The 21265-nt window shown below is 40.0% G+C and overlaps 1 protein-coding gene across 9 annotated transcripts in view; it reads left to right on the plus strand.

The window, feature by feature from the left end:
* Positions 1–21265, plus strand: part of ERBB4 (erb-b2 receptor tyrosine kinase 4) — a 645972-nt gene that overhangs the window by 451475 nt on the left and 173232 nt on the right. For 5 of the 9 annotated variants that reach the window (XM_049809033.1, XM_049809016.1, XM_049809051.1 and 2 more), the window contains exons 6-11: positions 7920–8044; positions 11798–11939; positions 13464–13577; positions 15214–15340; positions 18138–18211; positions 19715–19805. In XM_049809033.1, coding sequence (XP_049664990.1) covers positions 7920–8044; positions 11798–11939; positions 13464–13577; positions 15214–15340; positions 18138–18211; positions 19715–19805 — 673 coding nt within the window. The remainder of the gene's footprint in view (positions 1–7919; positions 8045–11797; positions 11940–13463; positions 13578–15213; positions 15341–18137; positions 18212–19714; positions 19806–21265) is intronic. The other 4 variants (XM_049809042.1, XM_049809070.1, XM_049809025.1 and 1 more) reach the window with 1 other exon arrangement.

Raw genomic sequence — 21265 nt, forward strand, 5'->3', positions numbered from 1 at the left:
TGTAGTAAATCCAGAGAGAGCAAAACTTACCTGCAGTGTTGTTGAAGTCAGAAGCTTAGTAGAGCTGCACAGTAGGTTTGCTCCAGGAGTGACAGCTATCTCTCTCTTCACAGTGACTGCCCTCTCAAATCCAAACAGTGGGGACAGGCTAAGGCACAACCGTGGAGTTAAAATAATAAACTATGGAAAGACATATGCCATGTAAGTTCCAGGGAGATACACAGATCACACATTTCTAATTTGAAATAGCTACTCTACAGCCTTTTACCTTTGAGCACACCCTGCAGCCTCTGATTGTCAGGGACGGGAGTTAATTTTATATCATATACTTCCTCTTTGCCTCCCTGACCTTGCTGCACCTTGGGTAAAGAGCAGGATTTAAGGAAAAGACTGAATATTAGGCTGGCAATGGGCATTTCTTCATTGCGCTTTCTCAAAACGTGTTTTTCTGCAAACTGTTTGAAGCAAAGAATGTGAGTAGAGACTCAAAACATAAAAATACAAGTGATGCTATGCTTTTGCTGCCTTCTTTTCTGACTTTAAAAAACATGCCTGGCTTTCAAGCTCATAAATGTTATTCTTAGATACAAGCTGGAGGTAGGATGAATGGTATCACAAACATAGTGCATACCTTAACCTAGTCACCTTGGGGATACACGTCTTTCAAACGCGTGCAGGAAAATACTTCAGCAGTACTAGATCCCAGTGTTTTGTTCCTAGAAACAACTCAGAAGCACGCCTGCATTTTAATAATTTCATTTTTTTAATGGAGTCACTGAAGCAAAAAATTCTAATGACACCCCCTCCCCCCCGATAAGATTTAAATTATTTTCCTGGGAAAGGATAAAAAATGAAAGATCTTAATCCTTGTCTTTCATTTCAAATTACATATGGAAAAAAATCAAAATCCTTTTGTTTTTTGCATTAATATCATCTACCTAGCTGCTTCTTATGTTGCCTTCCAGCAATGTCTTTCTGTACTTCTAACTCTATCTGAAACACCATCTGCATCTAACCCTGTCCTAATGTCTCTCTAGATGTGACAAGAAAATGTATGTATTTAAGAAGACAGTTAATAAGAAATTTAAAATAAGCTTTTCCATTAGGAGGTAGAGAAGATGTAATTTCAGGGTACTGTTTTATGCAGTTAAGAGTCCATTTTTCTTTTATAATTAAAATATTAGTAAATATTAATATTGAACATTTAAAAGTTAGATGGTATTCTTTGTTTCAGTGTCAGGAAAGGCTAATATGGAAATACTTTAAAAAAGAATCTATTTTTCAAAGACGATTGAGCACCCACTAAATAGAATGTAAACCACTAAAAAAACCCACAGGAACAAATGCTTTTGGAAGTTACTAATCAAATTTGAAAATCTATGGCTAGGTTATTAGTATTCTTGCTGTTGATGTCTGTTAAGAATTTGTTTGGGTTTTTTTACTTTTCATATGAAAATAAATTGAAATTTTTACAAATTGAATACATTATTTTATTAAAATGACAGATTATGCACTTTATCCTAGAGGAACATAACTGAAATAAAAGAGAAAAATCTAAATTAAAATATAGGCCCAACTAAGGGAATGCAAAAAAGGCAAATAGCCTTTAAATCAAAACCAAAACATAAACATTCAGCAAATGTAAAATGCTCCATGACTGTGTACGTGTACAGGAGTTTTGCCTGAGCATAATTGCATTTATACAGTCTTTGTGCAGCTGATGTTGCTGAGAAAAAGAAGGTGCCGATGCAGTAAGTGCCCAATTAAAGTAGCAAAAGGCAAGTGGGAGCCTGGTAGGGGAGACAGAAAGAGCTGAACCAGCAGCTTAGATCAATCAGGGTAACCCAACGTTTTTGCTTGGAGCCAGCATCTTTAATTAAAATCCTTGTATTTCTCTAATAACTTTGCATGTTCATAAGACTTTTTCATTGATTTCAGTTACTTCCCATTTTTTCCTTCATAGATTTATAGTGCCATGACATAATTAAAGATTAAGGGAAACAATGAGACTGATTAATTGCACCCATACATGAAATGCCCATTCCACCCTGTCCCCAACACAGCTTATTGCTATATTGCAGAGAAATACTGGTAGAGATTGACAGTCAGTGTTCTGCACTCCCCCAGAAACCTGTGCCAATGCATGGAATGTTTTTTCAAGACCTCGGTGTTTGTCATTGTCCATTGCTGTCCTGGCTCCGACTGTGACAGTTCTGTGCAGCTGAACCCTTGGATTTCTTGGGATCCCACAAAGGGTCAGTAGGCATCAGGGCAGGTAGTTGTGCTGACTCTCAAAAGTCTGGTTCGAAACTTGGGGCCTCAGCTGTGATTAGTGAAGGGTCTCTTCACAATTATGTTTGATGAAGAAATGAGTATCTGGCACTTAAAATTCCTCTGGGGTCCCAGCCCAGCACTCCTGTATCTCACATGTTTATCTAGGCTGCAAGAAGGACCTGATGTGAGGGCTCCTGATCACCCCTGTCCACCAGCTCCCCTGTGAACAGTCTCCACCCTAGGTAGCAGGAGGAGGAGGCCGGTATTGCTCCACTCTCTCATCTTGCAGCAGGGTTGCTCTCAGTTGATGCTGCCTGTTCGCAGCTGCTCCCCAGTTCCATACCATCTGTCCCCACTCTCTTCTTGGCACCATCTCGAGCCACATGTCCCCTCTAGGAGGCACCCACCAACATTCATCAGCCTTAACATATAGTTTGATATTTTGGGTAATATTCACCTTTATGTTTCACCCTTTCAGATTGGTCTTGAGTCACAGCTATAAAATCAATTGATTGCAATTGGAGGAAAGTTTGGGAGGAAAAAGCTTGCTATCTTTTTAAACCAGAGCACCTATGTCCATTTTCTATAGGGTTTACCCCATGATAATGATTGCAGGAAGCTGAACTGTTGAGTTATGTTTACTGGAATCTGAACAATCAGATCATTTTGGGACTTTAAACAATACCTAGTATTGCCTTGTGGGGTTTTTTTTTTTGCTTTGGGGAAAACCCTTCATTGCAAACCATCTTGCATAGAGTCCTTAAAAACATTCAGAGCACACTAAGCTGTTTTCTGTCTGGGTATGTGGTGCCACTGAAGATATCTGACAGGTCGTCCTTAGATCTGGACCATCAATAGCAGTTATAATGCAAATACAGCATGCAGTGAACCAGGAGATAAATAGGGTATGTTGTGGTCTTCTAGAATGAAATGTTGGCATTTCTGTTGGCATTGTTTGCTTTCCCAGTAAAATAAACAATTAGGGAAAAACAGTGACAAACCTTTGCTGTAATTGTGAATTTTGCAAACCACTTTATAACTTCCTAGTCTTCAGGAAGTCTCAAAATGTTCCCTGTCCTGAACAGCATAGTAGAGGGCCTCGTTAAGCTGGTGCCTAATCATAAGCAAAGTATGCTTTCTGAAGGCACTCTGTTTAAGTATTGTGCTGAAAAGGGGGCCATATCCCTCCAGGTCAGCCCTGGTGCGGGGGGTGCTCTTGCTTCTTTTTAAAAAGGAAACACTCTGGAATAAATCATTGTAGTCTCTTAAAAAGTTGAGGAATTTTTAAAAAAAATTACAATACCTATAACTTTATACATTGCACAAGCCTTACAGTGTGGCTCTACAGGAGGGTGATAATTGAAATGATTTTGTCCTAGCCTAATAGTGTGAAAACTGCTGAAAAGATGTCAGTAAATTGCTTAAATCCATTGCTGTTGTTGGAGCTTGTTCCCCACCGCTGTTTAAGCTACACAGCCTAGGGAAGCTCTATTATCTGCAGCTCAGCTTGAAAGAAGTGTGTAATCCTGCAAATACAGATCTTGGCTTGCTGAAAGTAGTAACTCATGAGCTGACAAGACCGTGCCTTTTCTAAATATGCCAGCGGGTGGTGAGTGGGGTTTGTGGTCACAGACATCAGGCACAGGAGAGCCAGGTCCTTCCTCCCCTCGAGGCAGGGGATTCACCTCCTCAGGGCTTGTTTTTGGGAAGGCGGCAGGGGAGGATTCCCAGTACCTTTTGCAGCTGATGGTATTGGACATGCTGCTGGGCCTTGGCCTCTTTGCCCTTTTAAAAGTCTGCTAGGAATCCTTCTCCACAGGGAAGCAATGGTTATATAGTCATGGTGGACATCTTGACCTGCTCCCAACAGCAGCTGACGCTGAGGTAAATACATTGTAACTAAGCTGATTAGGTGGCTTGTACTAATTGTCTGCACAAAGGTGCTTTACACCAAAACTTCTCAGGTTTAAGCAAAACGTTAAATTGCTGTGGAGCAACAGCAAGGAATGCTTTTTAACAGCATCCTGCTGGTCAGTGACCATGGCCTGCTATCGTGTCCTCTTCTCTTTTCCTGTTGTAGCAGCGTTGATTTTATCCACCTGAAATTTAGCTCCTTGGCTCTCTGTCTCTAGTGCAATTAAAATAAAAAAAAAAGAAAGAAAGAAATATGCTGCTGGTGCACTGTAATTTTTTAGGGTGTGATAGGTGGAGTGGTGCTGGTAAGGGGAACCTGCACAGTGCACCTTCTGCCTGCAGAACCTTCTAGAAGGGGGCACTGAGCATGCTCAGGGGAGGGCAGCCATATTTGTGCACCCTGTGCTGCTGCTGCAAAGAAGTGGTTCAGTGCATGGCCTTGGGGTCACGGTCACTGTGTAGAAGGGAGGCAGAGCACTTGGATGGTGCCCCTTGGCTTGGGGGCGTTATGGGTTTGTGTGGCGTGGGTTTTTTGGTAGTGGGTGAGGGGCAGTGGTGGCTCCTGTGAGAAGCTGCTCGAAGCTCCCCCGGCTCCAGGTCAGACCCACCTCTGGCCCAGGCCGACCCCATCAGTGACAGTGGTAGCGCCCCTGGGATGACAGATTTAAGAAGGGGAACCGGTAGTGAGTAGGGGGATTGGAATGTGAGAGGAACCCCTCTGCAGATACTGGGTCAGTGAGGAAGGAGGGGATGCCCCTACAGCCCGTGGTGAGACAGCAGGCTGTGTCCCCCCAGCCCATGGAGGTGAACAGGGGAGCAGAGGCCCCCAAAGATGGCCATGACTCCATGGGAAAGCCCACGATGGAGCAGTTTGTGACTGAAGATCAGCTTGCAGAAAGGACCCATGCCAGGGAAGTTCGGGAAGAACTGAAGCCCATGGAAAGCACCCATGCCCGCAGAAAGGACTCACGTTGGAGAAGTTCGTGTGGGACTGTCTCCCGTGGGAGGGACCCCACGGTGGAACAGGGGACGAGTAAGGAGTCCTGCCCCTGAAGAGGAAGGAGCGGCAGAGACAAGGTGTGGGGAGCTGACCCCAACCCGCATCCCCTGTTCCCCTGCGCTGCTGGGAGGAGGAGATGGAGACAACCGGGAGTGGGGTTGAGGTGGGAAGGAGGGAAGGGTGGGGGGATGGTGTTCTAAGGTTTGGTTTTACTTCCTAATACCCTTGTTTTGTTTTGTTTTGATTTGTAGTAAATTAAATTGATTTTGTTTCTTCCCCAAGTTGAGCCTGTCTTTTGCCTGTGACCATAAGTGGTGAGTGATTCTTCCCAGTCCTTATCTTGACCCATGAGCCTGCCTTTGTATTTTCTCCTCATCCCACCATGGCCAGGGAGGGAGAAGTGAGCGAGCAGTTGTGTGGTGCTTTGTTACTGGCTGGGCTTAAACCATGACAGGGGGCCAGCTCCTTGTTTGAGGTGTGACACAGGTAAACACAGAGGATTTGGGTCATGGAACAGGATGAAATGAACATCTTTGGCTGCTGTGCCTCTCCACTGATGGTAGAGGGGAACCCTCTGGCAAATAGGGTCCTCTGTCAAGTCAGGAGGAATCAGGGCCTTGCCTCCCTTTGAGGTCAAAGCAGATGTTGCCCGGGCCAGTGCAAATCAAGGTGCTGTGGAACAATTTCTGAACTGGCAGAAAACTATTGGAGTCACTGACTAAATGAGGTCTTAACTGGTTTTCATGAGATGAAACTGTTCCTATCAGCTAATGGTGTGGTGGTGGCATACTGTGACATGTGTTTTGCTTAACATATGCCACTGTTCTCTATCTCTGTCCTAATGTTTATCAATACTGTTACTTAAATAAACAAATCCTGTTTCTCTAGCAGGGTTGACAGAAAGTGCATTTACAGAAATTTCCCTTATTTCTTAAATTAGATTGCATAAGGCACGAAAGTGTTTTCTGGCTGGGGGTTTGCCTCTGGTATCAGCAAGATGGAATTACTCTAAAAGTGCAGCACTTTATTCTGTAGATTATAAATGATGACTTCTCTTTCGTTATTTACATTTTTATGTTCTAAATAAATATTGTGTATGTCAAGAAGCTTTGGCATTACCTGAAGTATTTCCGGCAAGTAGTGGAGGGAATTTGGATTGCAAAGTACTTATAAAGCAGTTACTGATACATTAAATAGTAGAATCGAGCAGAAAGTTGGATGGAATTCTGTGTTCTCTGGCTTCCTGAAAAGTGTTTTCCATAGAGAAGTAATTAAATGCTTTTAACAAAATAAATGGTAAAGGTTAATTACAGAAGTGTAACATCCTTGCTTTTATCAAGACAGCTGACAGCACAGCTTCCTGGCATTCTGTAGTCAGTTGTTGGTATAGTCCTGTGGTTAATATTAATTTCTTTTTCTGTAAAATAAAGATAGAAGCTACAGCTGAGTGAGGGGAGGAAGATGCTCTGCTTGTTGACCATTCTTTGCACAAGATTAAGTCCTGAGATACAGTAGTGTGGTAACACTTTGTGCTGTTTTTGGCTGGGATAGAGTTACGTTTCTTCATAGTAGCTATGGGGCTATGTTTTGAATTTGTGCTGTGAACAGTGTTGATAATTCAGGGATGTTTTGGTTATTGCTGAGCAGTGCTTACACAGAGCCAAGGCCTCGTCTGCCTCTCACACCACCCCACCAGCGAGTGGGCTGAGAGTGCACAAGAAGTTGGGAGGGGACACAGCTGGGACAGCTGACCCCAACTGACCTAAGGGATATCCCAGACCATATGACATCATGCTCAGCCTATAAAGCTGGGGGAAGAAGAAGGAAGGGGGGGATGTTCGGAATGATTGCGTTTATGTTCCCAAGTAACCATTACGTGTGATGGAGCCCTGCTTTCCTGGGGATGGCTGAACACCTGCCTGCCGATGGGGAGTGGTGAATGAATTCCTTGTTTTGCTTTGCTTGTGCGTGCAGCTGTTGCTTTACCTGTTAAACTGTCTTCACGTCAACCCAAGAGTTTTCTCACTTTTGCTCTTCCGATTTTCCCCCCCATCCCACTGGGGAGGGAGGGAACGAGCAAGTGGCTGTGTGGTACTTAGTTGCCAGCTGGGTTAAACCATGACATGCTTAAATTACTGTGCTTTGCAGTTGGTAGAATATAGTTGTTTCCCTGTAAATGAAGGCTGGATTGTGTTATTTAGAAAAGGTAAGTGGTGTTTCCAGATCTGTTCCAATCTGCAGGTTGTATTCTGTTCTGTTATCTCATGGCCTGTTAGTCAAATTGGTTGCCATCAGGAATAACATTTGGTTCTGAGATTGCTGGCCTCACTCTGAATTTTACTCATTTACTCACTGTTGCTGTTCTTTGTGGGAGAAAACTCACACAGAACTGGTGGGCTCTTCTGTTACTTTGTGGGGGTTTTTTAATATCCTTCCATCAGCTGTTTATAAAAACTAATAATTTGAAAATAATACTCCACCTGAATTTCCAAGGGTAAGAGCAAACGCTTTAAAAATTATTCTTCCATAGTCCTCAAGCAACATATATGTTGCTAAAGAGGGTATTGAGAAGATATTGTGGAGGATGAGTGGCCAGTACCATTGAAGCAATTACCTTAAAACTTGAGGGTTTTTTCAGTATGCTGTTCAGTTTGTTGTTTTCCTCCGTGTGCAGTTGAAGAGCTCTCTCCTTAGTTCTGATTCTGACCTGATAATTTTTTCTGCCTCCTAGTAACGAAGACAGTGTGTGCAGAGCAGTGTGATGGACGATGCTATGGGCCATACGTCAGCGACTGCTGCCACCGGGAATGCGCGGGAGGCTGTTCTGGACCTAAAGACACTGATTGCTTCGTACGTGTGAGACTTCTCATTTTTCTTGTTCCTGGCAGTCACACTGCAAATTCTTAATGCTTTAATCCATGAAATTCACAATTTTGTTCCTTTTAATGTATTGCATGCACACTCCCAGATTTAGACTGCAAATTTTAGCATTTAATGTTTTTCACATTATGTTAACATCGCTTATATACTTAATATTACCCATTAACAGATTTATGAGATTTGTAAATACAGATTGGGAACCATTAATATGCTAATCTCTGTGATTTTTATCTTTTGCTTTTCTAAAATTAACTTTTAGAGGTTATAGGAAATTTTTAGAAGTATTTATCATTACATTTGAGCATGGCTTTTATTACTGCTCTGTGTGCTTTTTATTTGAAAGTCAAGAATACAATTTAGCTTCTCTGTGAAAGGTGTTCCCTACTACTGCCAGACTTGATTTAAATTCAGCTTTTTTACTGGGCATGCCTCTTAGTGGAGATGGAAGGAAAGTGGTTTCCAAAATACTCTACCTCAAATGCATGCTACTACATGTGCTTAAGATGAAAAGAGGAAAAGGCTAACTTTTTCCATAAAAAACAGGCAATCTGAACATACAGGCCTTTAGACAAATTTGTCTTGTTTGTAGTCCGTTATTTATAATACTGTAAGCAGCTTCAGAACCCAACGCTGATCTCACAAAATGTGTAGCTCATCACACTGGGTTGCAGAGACTGGGTTGCTGATGTTTTCAGGGGAAGCAAACCTAGACCTAAAGAAGCCTAGAACTAGAACATGCACAGAGGTGGATTTCAAGGGTACCCAAGCGATTGAAGAGCCAAATATCTACAAAGTTGGGTAGGCTCCTTTTAAAATCTGCCAGATAGGATTGGGAGGAGGGATCTTATGGTATGGAAAATTGCAGATGTTTTGTTAGCAAGTGGATCATAATGAACTGGCAAAAATGAATCTTTCCTTGGCTGGACCTGAAACTTGCTCACTGTTCAGGTATCATTTGATAGTTGTAGGTGTTGTGCTTCAAAAACGCATTCTAAATGCCATTCTTTTACTGCTGATGAAATGCAGTAATGGCCTGACTTAACTGCTAACAGGTTTTACTAAAGCTGTTCTTTGTGGCTGGGTCCTTGCACAGGTAGATACTCAGCACACATGGTACACCTGTACCAATGCTTGCTGGAAGTTCCGTGTTGGCTTTGGATTAGAGAGATGGGAAAATAACATTTTTTCCCATGTCATGTATGAACTAAATAGGTAAAGGGAAGAGGAAGAATGCAGTTACTGCTCCCGTGTGACTGTTGAGGAACATCCTCAAAGATGATGAGTTGATGTGTGTCCATTTTCAAAGGTTAAGGACAAGTTATTTGCAGCATAAGTTCTGTAATACTGCAGCCTGTAAGAAAATGAGTTAGACTTTCTGAATTGTGGCAGTTATGGAAATATGTGTGCTAAAAATCAACTAGCGTGTTTGTTCTGATCCAGCAGAGAAGCACCCAGGGCTTTATTCTCATTCACACCTGGCCTGAGAGTAATGTAAAAGAAATTCAGCAGAGGTCTGGCAATTTTCAGGACTAGTCATTACTTGCTTAGTACACACTGGGTGAAAAGTGTAACCCTTTAGGCTATAGACAACTGCGCTTAGCTTTCAGCTGAGATACAGAACTGTGTTTTTTTCCCTGGGTATTTTCCTGTGCTTTCATTCACAAATTAGCAGCATTTAACAACAAAGGCTAGAAGTTTGCATAAATTAGAAAAGCAATTACAAATGTATACAAAGCACTATGGTCGTAAATTAAAAGTTCCCAAGTCTTTGAGATGAGCTTTTCCTGAGAAGTGCCCTCTCTTCGAAGAGTATTGGTGTGCTTTACTTCACGAATTTGCTAAACCATTATCGGGGGATTGTCATGTACATGATAGAGTACCTTTTAAGTCAACAGGTGATGTAAAAAATGTGTTGAAGAAACAAATGAAATTAGTATTTATTAATAAGCAAAAGTGCAGTTTATGAAGCATTACAAATCCTTTAGCATATTATGGCAGCTTGCAACAGCATCCTGCTGTAAATATGGGTTTGGTATTTCTAGACAAAATTCATCCATCCTCCTCCATATGCTGCTATACAATCATTTGCATATTCAGTTCTAAAAGCAAGACAATAATCATCATCTGACATAACTGCAAGCAAACATGCTGAAACAAACTTTTAGAGATGTTCTTATCTTGTGTTCAAAACCAAACTGGGTCTAAAACTTCAAATGCATGGGAGGGCCTGGTTGAGTGCCCAACGGAACTAAAAAAGTGACACAACCCTATTCATAGGGTAGACTTCCTGTCCAGTTCTTAGTAAAGAAGTAACTGAGTGTATTTATCTTTGTAAGAAAAAAATAGATCTGGATCTGTGAGAAACTGACAGGTTTTGTAATACGCAGTTTAAAGAAACAGAAAAGACAGGATCAGCAGTTTGGTTTAGCTCATGCTTCATATAGGACAGTGCCTTTATCATGGAACTCCCTGTTTGTCCCTTTCAGCAGCAGATTTTGTTCTTCTCCCTTGGTTACTTTATTAGCCTCTCCATTCTGAAATCTTCTGACACAACAAGTAACCTCCCTCAGTCCTGCTGGTCCTGATCTGAATGGAGATAAGGACTGTTAGTAAAATCAGCAGAAGAGAGGAATCTTTCTCCCTTTTCTCTCAGTCCCAGCCCTGGAAGGGAGGGGTCACGACACGCATGTTGGTATACTTATTGACCCTTTAAAGAGTCAAAAACATCTGTATTTTTTACAACCTGGAAAAGGACCAGAAGGATTCATCCCTAGACTAAAACTTTTAAAGTAGCCTGCTTCAGCAGAATCCAGTAGCAGTGGTTGCTTAAACTGCTAGAGGGATCCAAGCCAGGCTACAGCTTTCATGTTCATATGAAATGTGACATTTATGGTATGCTTTGTGAATATTATTCCAACAGCTTTTTTATAAGCTGTGGTTAAAACCATAGACACAATACATGGTGATAAGGAATGTCAAAATTGGTGGTGTTTTTCTATTACTAATTATCAACCTTGCGTGGTCAATTATTTTCCGTGCATACAGTTACTTTCTCTATCCACACACTTGCCTCTTCATTTGTCAGGGCCCTGTCCTCTGTCAGCTCTGGGTGGCTGAGCTTGAATGCTAAGTGATACAAAGTCCTATTTTCTTTTCTCAGTGTGTGAAGCAACTGACCTTGTTAAATTTGCCACTTAGGGAAATGACCCCCTCCTGTGCTAGCTCAAAAGAAATTCTTATCCCTCTTGCTTTCTAATTGGGAATTTCAGTTTTCAGCTGGATGGTGGACTCATACTGTAGGGATTCTAAAGGCTGGACCTCTGAAAAAGTCATTAGCATTCGTTTAGACTGACTATGATAAATAGCTGTCCACTCTTGGAAGTTTTAGAATGTCCTATCAAGTTGTGAATTAATTGATTGGTAGTAGTAACAAGAGTTATGAAACAAATTACAGTGTTGTTATGTTTTTGTAGGAAGTGCTATAACAGTCAGCTGTGTTTCAAATTAAGGGGGCTCAGTGAGCCCCCTTTTATAAGTCATATATTTGCCAAGATCCTAGCAAGAAATCTAAGTAGCCAAAATGAAGGTTAGGAAACTGTATATCACATTCCTCACTGTTGCAACAAGTCTGAACAATCAAGACTGTATTTTAAACTAAAAAAACCCAAACAGACGAACAAAAGCAGCTATATGATTTAATTTAATATTATTTTCTCCCTTGTTTTGCAGGCCTGTATGAATTTCAATGATAGTGGTGCATGTGTCACGCAGTGCCCCCAGACTTTTGTATACAACCCTACCACCTTCCAACTGGAGCATAATCACAATGCCAAGTACACCTATGGGGCATTTTGTGTCAAAAAGTGCCCACGTAAGTGCTGTGTTAGCTGCCTTTTCCTGCAGGGATGGAAAGTTTTGTGTTGCATTTCAGGAGCCTTAGAAAACAATGAGAGAATGAGAGCTAAGTGCATAGTGCAATATCTCAAATCACTCCACATGTGCTTGCAGCCTGTAATAACTCAGTGATGTGTTGACTAAAGTTGTGTGTTAACATTCTGCGTTGCTGACACTTCCCAAGTATCCTATACTATAGTGATTTTCTTAAAGAAAGGGAATTCACTAGATATCTGTATTCATGACCACTTCTTGTTATATTCATGCTTTAGATCAGCATTTGTAAATTTCAAAATTAACTGTTAAAACAGCTAGTGGGATTGTAAAAGGGTATAAATATCTGTTTCACAAAAATAACAGTTCACCTCCAGTACTACCTGGCACCAAATGCTTTTGTGATACTGATGCCCTTTTCTTAATTTGGAATAATGATGGTTTGACAGAAAGTTGCCATAAATATTTTCTGAGCAGTTCTGTCCCAATGCAGAAAAAACATGCAATATTGACAACAATACCGCCTTAAAACTCCAGAGTAAAATTAGAGGGGAAGAGGGAGTTAAAAAAAGAATAATCCCATGCATGTACAAAACACATGCTTCTGAGATACCAGACAGATGATGACAAGTAACAGAAAAAATTAGAGGGTCATCACTTACATAGTCTTTGATACTGCTGTTGTAGTTAGAAAGAAAAATAAGGGAGACAGTATTCGTGTTCTCCCTTTCATTCCCACCAAGGTTTACAGTTGTGTTGTGCATTAATTATTTTATCCATAAATTACATACAAGAAGGATGGGTAATCTATAATAAATGGAACCATAGTTCAACCCAAACCAAAATCCAAATTTTGAATCTCTACGGAGAATTTCAGATTGACAGTAGGCTGAGGCCGTGACTGTCAAGGCTTATTTCTGTCTGTAATAGAGTGGTGGGTTTTTTGAAGCAAGGTATTTTTTATTTTATGAAACTGGTATACCATACACTACTTAAGGGATATGATTCTCTGTCCAAATACGTCATTGAACTTTTTTCATTTTTTGGGGTTTTTTTTTCCTTTCTTGACAGTATTAAGCTTTCAGTTAGGTAGGATCAGTCTATATCCCCTTTGGCAGTTGTTTTGCAAGGCAAAATTGAAATACTTGTCTTGTGGAGTGTTTTATCCCAGATGTATATATTTGTGTGTGTATGAAAGAGACAGGGCAGAGCATCTTGTTTTATTTCTCTCCAATTACTGTAGCTTTTTTTACTACAAATAATAACAAAATCAAATTGGGGGAGGAGGGAGGATCAGGCCTGACAGTTCATGGATTTTCATAAGTCTCAAAAACATGCCTAATTTGCTTGATCATGCACTTCTGAAAACACTGATCATTAAATGTTAATGTCAATGTGGAAGTGCTGAGTTAATTAATAATATGTGTTGACACAGAGTCCAAAAACGTGTGTCCCAGTATTATTTAGTCCAGTGGTTTGTTTTCTGCCAATATCTTTTTCTTTTCAGACAACTTTGTGGTAGATTCCAGCTCTTGTGTCCGTGCCTGTCCGAGCTCCAAGATGGAGGTTGAAGAAAATGGTATTAAGATGTGCAAGCCCTGCACTGACATTTGTCCTAAAGGTAGGCAGTAGTTTAGTATAAATTTTCTTGAATGTAGTCCACACTGTAGTAGAGCAGAGCAGGATGTAATTTTGGCATGAAATACCCTTCATGAGTACATTGTAGAATATTAATAGCTTTTGGATACCCACAGAACTTTGAGGAGCTATGAGGGCTGTGTGTGATGTATATACAATAGAATGAAAATTATTCAGTTGCGATGGTAATATAACCAATCCAATTACTTTTGATTAGATAAAAACGATGGAGATTTCTCTGTTGGTTTTAGAGAAATCTGAAAGAAGTCTTTATTATGTTATTTTAATGACAAGTGTTTCCTGGAGGTATTTTAGAGCTGTCCTTTTGTCATTCCAAAGGGGACCATACTAAAGCCCTGCCTTCAATGTATGGTATGTCTCATACTTGTCAATACAATGTTAGGTTTCCATTTATTTCCTCTGTTTTTTAAAAATGTCTGTTTCCCCAGAATCTTCTACCTCCCTTCTAAGTATCTAAAACAGAGACTAGAAGTTTTTCAGTGATGGTGCTGTTGAGAAGACTGAAATCTATAGGTTACCTTGCTGTCCCAAGCTCCACTAGGGAGACTTTCTGCTCTCTGGTTGAAGGTCTCAGGAGCAAAGCACCACCAGTTTTCCCACGCGGGCCCATGCCACTTTTCAGTCCTAGTGGAAGCCGTATCTGGAAGGGAATTCACAATGAAGCTACTGAAAAACTCTGTAAATCAACAGTCTCTCCACGTGGCTGAAACAGTCAAACACATCTGCCAAGGCAGGGTACTGACATGCAGTATTCTTAAGTGAAGGCAATGCCCAGCCCTTTAACTTAATTGCAGTAAATAACTTTTTTGCTGGATAGATAGTTTAATGCATGAAAATACATGTGTAGTGTTCCTGTCAAACTCTTAGCCTTGCTTTGTGAGGAGGAAAGTTACCACCTTTGTAAAAGATTCAGGTGTACTGCTGGTAGTTGCCATTAGCAGAGTCTAGTTAGGGACATAGGATACATTATGTGATGGAAGTCATGAAGGATTTGTTCCTGGATGCATCATGTGACCCAGAAAATGCAACTAAGTTACATAGAAAGGCTACACAGAGGTTTACTCACTGCTTACCGAAGTTTCTCCAGGCCCCAGAAATCTTTTTGTTGGGCTGATGAGTAAAGAATTATTTGTACATCCTCTCTAAAGTTCTTTATGGTATGTGAATGGTTAAGTTCACAAATCTACCAGAGCAAAGGGGACCTCTTGAGCTAGCAGTGTTAGGATCCTGCAGTTTGTGCAGTGAGCAGTGCACAAATAAATGGCATGGCCACCAGGCTAGTCTGAGCTAAGTTATCTACTATCTGTTTACAGCTGGCCTGAGTGAGATTTTTGTGTTGTTCATACTTGCCTTTAGATCCAGCGTGAAATACCTTAACCTATGTGCCAGTATGTCCTTCTATGGCAGGTACTTTAGCTTAATTGTTTTGTTTTAAATTGGCATGTGCTTCTTTGGGAATATAGGTAAGGGGAGCTGTTTTAACACTTCTCTGCTGCTTTTTCTCTGAAATAAATGAAGACTCATGTCTAGAAGGCCAACATGTTCTGTTTCAGTAATTGTTTTTCCTAGTACTTTACACAAACTCCTTGTTTTGGCAGCATGTGATGGCATTGGAACAGGGAGTTTAGTGTCAGCTCAGACAGTGGATTCCAGCAACATTGACAAGTTCATAAACTGTACCAAGATCAACGGCAACCTCATCTTCCTTGTTACTGGGATTCATGGGTAAGTGACAAAATGTTAAGACGTTATGTCATGGTGCCAGCTGAAACAAATTGCGTCCACCTCTTAATGATGTCTGCAGGCTTCCTTTATGGAATAGCAGATCCAGGATAAATTTGTTTTCTGCCTTCCATTATGAAGGAAAGTGTTACCTTGATTCTTATGATTCAACCTCTAGGAAACGAGAAGTAGACTGTTTGCACTTTATGAGATCCTCGGTACTAGCTTACAATAATGGTTGATTAGAGAATAGAAGGGAGAAGGGGAGGTTACCTTCCATTAGTTTGTTTCAGTTTTCATATGACCAGCAATCTAATGTGCAGAATATGCAAAGACAGTGCCTCACCTAGCGTAAATTGTCATAGCCTGGGTGGTTGTCAGTGCATGTACCTGCAAAAAAGCTGCCGTCTTGTCAATCAGTTTTGAAGTATATATTCAAGTTTCAATTGCAGAGATACACAAAACTCACTGGTATTTAAATCCAGTATTTTGGTTTAAATATGGCTGTATATTGAATAAGTGTTAGTAACAGTCGACGATGTGGAGGTACAGAACCAGTATTTAAAAGTCTCACCAATGTCTCCTAAAGGAAAATATACCAGCCAGATAAGTAGTGCCTTGCTGTTTACACTTTGGTGCACCGCATGTTTGCCATTGTAGCAAAGGTGAATGCATGGTGCAAATGAGGGATGTGTTCAGGGAAGACAGACATACTCTGTTTTGATGGTCAGGTGAGGTCCAATGCAACTAGCCCCTTTCTTGCATTGTATTCTTTCTGTCATTCAGAGAACACAAATATGATTGTATCAGTTGCTATTGCAATTGATCCTGTCATATTTTTGATCTTGTGATTCTATAGCCTGTCTTTCCCTTTCCTGAGTACTTGAACTTCAAGTCTTTGTGAATTTGTAATAATTTATATAAAAACTACATATATAATTATGAATTGGTTTTATGCACAATTATTTATAATAGGTTATATATAAATTGGATAATTATGGATTGGCTTTAGTTAGTGTCAAGAAGTGGGATGAAGGTAGACCTACATTTTGGTGAGTCAGTAGTACTTATTTTTCGAAGGTAATGCTCTGCTGAAGTGTATGAAGTATGGATAAAGTGATCTTCATTGGGGTACATATCTGCTTCCTGAGACAGAGGCAGAAAACACATTGGATGGAAAATTGTCGTGACCTGTATAGGTCGGATGCAGCCTTCTCTCTGCTGTTTTCCTCTGGTTGGGATGCTAAAAAGCCAAGCTGCCTTCTGCTTGTATTGTTGCCTGTGAAGGAGTGGGATATACCAAGGAGAGCTGTAGTTTAAGGACAGACAGCCCCAGATAGCAGCAAATACTGCCTCCTTCTCCCCCAATTTTCAGCAGGAGCAACAAGCCCTCAGTGCTCACCAGCTTTTTATCATCCCTTTAGCTGCCATCTCCAGTTTCACAATGAGCTGAAACTCTCATTGTTGGAGCTGTAAAATTCAGCTGTGCCTGTTCTAATGGTAGAAGATGACTGCATTATTCTACAGTTGTATATGTTGATAAAACATATCAAGACATTTGGCTATTTAAGGGGTTTAAATATATTTGTATCTTTAAAGACTACTTTATCTTAGGATTTGGAGGGGAAATTCAGCAACCCCGTGTTTATTACAGGCAAAGGTTTTGCTTTTTTAATAGTCATGCATTTTAAAAGCTAAGTGCTGTGTTTCTGTTAGGCAGTCAAAACTTGTTACTTAATTTTCTGAGAGCCCCAAATTGTTACAATTAAGTGTATGTGATGCTTCTGTGGTCCACTGGGCTTTATGTTAAGGTTCAAGAACTCATTTTGTTGCTGCTAACCTGGAGTCACCTCCAGGATAGTTAGAAGTGACCTCATCGGTCTGTCAGTGCATAGACTTGTGAGGCCTGTCCCCAAAGACAGCCTAGTTGATTACCTGCATGTTCCAATTCCAAGAATGATGTTTCCTGGGAAGCGGAAGGAGGAGAGGTGGAAACGGATGCTCCCGATTTACTAAGGATGTTTCCTACCCTCAGAAAACCCACAAAAATACCATAACATGGTGTTACAGAAGGATTTTTAAAGGATTTTTGTTTGGGTTAGGCTTCTAATTAGCTTCTTAAGTAGTTGGAGAGTCTTTACTCCTTTAAATATTAGGAGGAAAAAGAAGTATTTACTAAATGATGGAACTCTTAAAATCAAGTCAGCTTCATCTTTTTACACTAGCATACCTAACTTCGAGATTTTAATGTTTGGGGGGGGTATTTCATTTCTCAGGTGACAAACTTGCTTGGCAAAGATCTGTGCTTTTTGATGTTCCTTGTTCAACACCTTCTAAAAAGTGTACCCTTTTAATGACATATTTCAGGAACTGCTTATAGCTTTCACTTGTTTCAGTAGCAGTTTTGTTAGTCCTGGTAGTACAGTATTGCAACTGTACCATTTGAGCTAGTACTCCTGGAAAAAATGTTGAAAATTCATGTTTCCTTTAGGGTGGTCACCCATGGTTGTTTAGAATGCCTTAATTTTCCATAAACATAAATATTTGCTAAAACATTAATGATTTGAACCTTAAAGATGCTAAGCACCATTATTTTCCTTCAAGATGACTTGGGAGAGGTTAGACACAGGTTCTGCAGGAACAACAGTCTGAAGAAATTGGAAACATTCTGAAGAAATCTGGAGCCTATGCTGCCTAAAAGCAAAGTGTTGACCTCCTGAATACTGCTTTCTACATGGTATAGCTTTGAGAACCTGATCTTTTTTTTATTCAGTATCACATTTTGTCTTTAATCTTTCAGGGACCCATATCACACAATCGCTGCAATCAATCCAGAGAAATTAAATATCTTCCAAACAGTGAGAGAGATAACAGGTAACACACTTCTGATTTCCTATAATCTGAACTTCTCACTTGCATTTATGGTTGTCATTTGTTAGTTTTTCTGAAGAACACAAAGTGCTTTTTTCTTTAAACTCACTGGACTGTAAATTTCATAAAAGTTTAATACACAACAACTACAGTATCAGTTGATACAAGTGTGTTGTCCTTTGCTCATGAATACAGAATGCCTATTACATTTGGGGTACACAAGCATCAGAAGACCAAGACCTTACTGTTGAGTGGACAAGGTGTCGTGGTCTTCACTTGAAGATGTTTGAAATATGCCTTGGAAGAAAACCAGTCGAGTCAATCTGGTTTTGCAGCTACTTCTCTTGGTCTAACAGCAGATGATGCTGCAAATTAGCTTCTGTGATTTAAAGACAAATGTATACTGTGTGGAAGGTGGACTCTCCTATCTTTTGTGACTTTTCAGTGGGGTCATACAGCTAGAACACAGAACTTTGCTTTCTTGCATCTTGCTGCTTCTTGTTTCACCATTTAGGGGCAGGGAGGAAGATACTGCAGCTTTGAGTTCTTGATTGATTGCTGATTATATATAGATAGTTTGGGGGGTTACACTTCCCTATTTCATGCACAAATTAAAAAAAAAATATCTTTGGTCACTATAGCATGGTTGTAGCTGGGCGGAGCTCAACAAGTGTTTGGCATTTGAAATGAGTTCTCTCCCATGTACTTCACCTCTCAAAAGTTGTGTATTTCAGCAAGACAGTGGTATTAAAAAATGAAAGTAAGCCCTAAATCTCTCCCTAATTAATGTCAAAGATAATCTGGCATCTGGGTGTCTGTAATTTGCCATTGTTAAGCACATTAATTGACAGTCTCAGCTCCACTAATGTAAGTGGAATTACCCCTGTGCTTAAAGACGTACTGCATTTTAGTCCAGTACTGAATCAAAGTCATAGGGAACTACACTGTGTAGAGGTCTGTGTAGCACAAAATAAGTAGTCTGACATACTTGTGCAGAGAATGTTCTCTGGTGATGAACAGTCCTCACACACATACTCAGAAACAAATGCAAGTTCTTTGTTGTAGGAAAATCTTGTCATCTTTTAATGAATCACGACAGATCTCTCAACTTCTGTCCTAAGTCTCTGGCACATTTTAAAATGGAATGTTCTTAATTCAGGCAAATCTTCATTTTTTTCTGCTGCTGCTGCTGTTTAGACAAGGCTGGGAGGCCTTTCAAGATTCCAGCCCGTGTTTAGGTTCACCCTCACTGTGGCTGTTGAAAGTGGATGTAATGCTGCTGTGATAAGTCCTCCTTTGCTTTCTTGGAGGAGACAGTGGTGAGCAGCCTGATGAATTCCAAGACATTAGTCTGCAGCATTCATTACCTATTTATTTCTTTTTCTCAAACCAGCACTGTTTTTCATTTATATATATATATAAGCCTGTCCTAACTCATGTATGTGATAAAGCAGTCTTCATGGCTGAAATCATTGACTTTCATGCACTTGCCTTTTTCTCCTTCAGGGTATTTGAACATACAGTCGTGGCCTGAGAATATGACAGATTTCAGGGTGTTTTCTAACTTAGTTACTATTGGTGGAAGAGCTCTCTATAGGTAAGGTACTTCCTCTGTTGATGGAATAATTTTTTATTAGTATCCAATGACTCTTTATTCAGTAGCACAGAATGCAACATCCTTTGGGAAGGGCATCATAAATTGATATATTTTTCTCTGTTACTAAGGTATTCATTAACAGTAGCTTTGCTAATCAGTTGTTTATAATGCATAATACCTTTAAAAAAAACCACCTCTTGGTTCATTGCTGTAGCTATTAACTCATTCTTATTGTCAGGAAAATACATTTTATGGTTTTAAATACCTTGTGAATGTGAAACATAACTTAAAAGATATTAATAGTAAAACTTAGCCCCATTATGATGAAGTTTATATGGTTGCATTTGGAAGTGCATGCTCATGTGTCCAAAGAACAAGGTGGTCTTAAGTAGTGGTAAAAGATAAATGTATGGAAGAATGCTGAAATCACTGAAGGACCTTGCAGGTGGGTCGGGTGTACATTAGCTCTGGAGTGCCATTTTTACCAGAGATGTTTCTGTATGAAAACTCATATGGAGGAATTGGTTTGAAGGGAAGAAAATGTGGTGAGAGATAATGGGGAAGCACAGGAAGGTACCTGAATGCTATATACAGCAACCCCTGGTTCCCCGTTGTATAAATGTAGTAAATCAGTCATGGGATTCTGCTGGCATCTTAAACAGCAACCCAGGCAGAATATGAATATCAGTGAAACCTTGAGGTTGAATTACAGACCAGCATTCTGTTTGGAAGCAGCAATTTTTATTTGTAACAGCTGGAAAACAATTATAATCGTTAAAATACAATAACTTAAAGGATGCCCAGAAACTTGGTATTGTCTTCACTAATCTTCAGTCATAAAATATGTGCAGTCATTTCCATATTATACAGACAATCATTTACCATTCCTTTGATAAAGAAAGGTGGTAACCACATATTACAACAAAAGAAAAATGAAATGTAGAAAGTGGGCTGGAAAAATTTCCTTGAAAATAACAGTTTCTTCCTGTATTACTATAAATGACATTAATTTGATGCCTGACAGAAGATGTTAAAACATTTTGCATGTTTTTGTCAGTTTCTCCTTAGCATATAAACTATCATAGTATTAATTCTGTCAAAAAAAAAAAAATCTGGATTTTACTCAGTTTTCTCAGCAGCACTTTATCTCAAAAAATACATTAATGGATGAAATGGAACTAGTCGAGGAGTTCTGCTGGCCCACTTGGCCTAGAGCTGCAAGCATCGCAGCTTATGGTATCGCAATTCTTACAGGACTCATAATTTTCTAGGCAATAGAACTAGATGTTGACTTATAAAATATTTGCGTCACCTCAAAATAAAATTTTTCTGACCAAATTTCAGTTATGCTAGAAGGATCATCTTGACATTAGGAACTAATTCTAGTGGGAAATTTGCAACCAGCTGTAATAAGTTCCTCCTTCTGGAGCTAATTCCTGTTCTCTCTTACTTTTGTTTTC

Source organism: Accipiter gentilis, chromosome 1 (assembly GCF_929443795.1).
Source record: "Accipiter gentilis chromosome 1, bAccGen1.1, whole genome shotgun sequence".
In the NCBI taxonomy this organism is placed as follows: Eukaryota; Metazoa; Chordata; class Aves; order Accipitriformes; family Accipitridae; genus Astur; species Astur gentilis.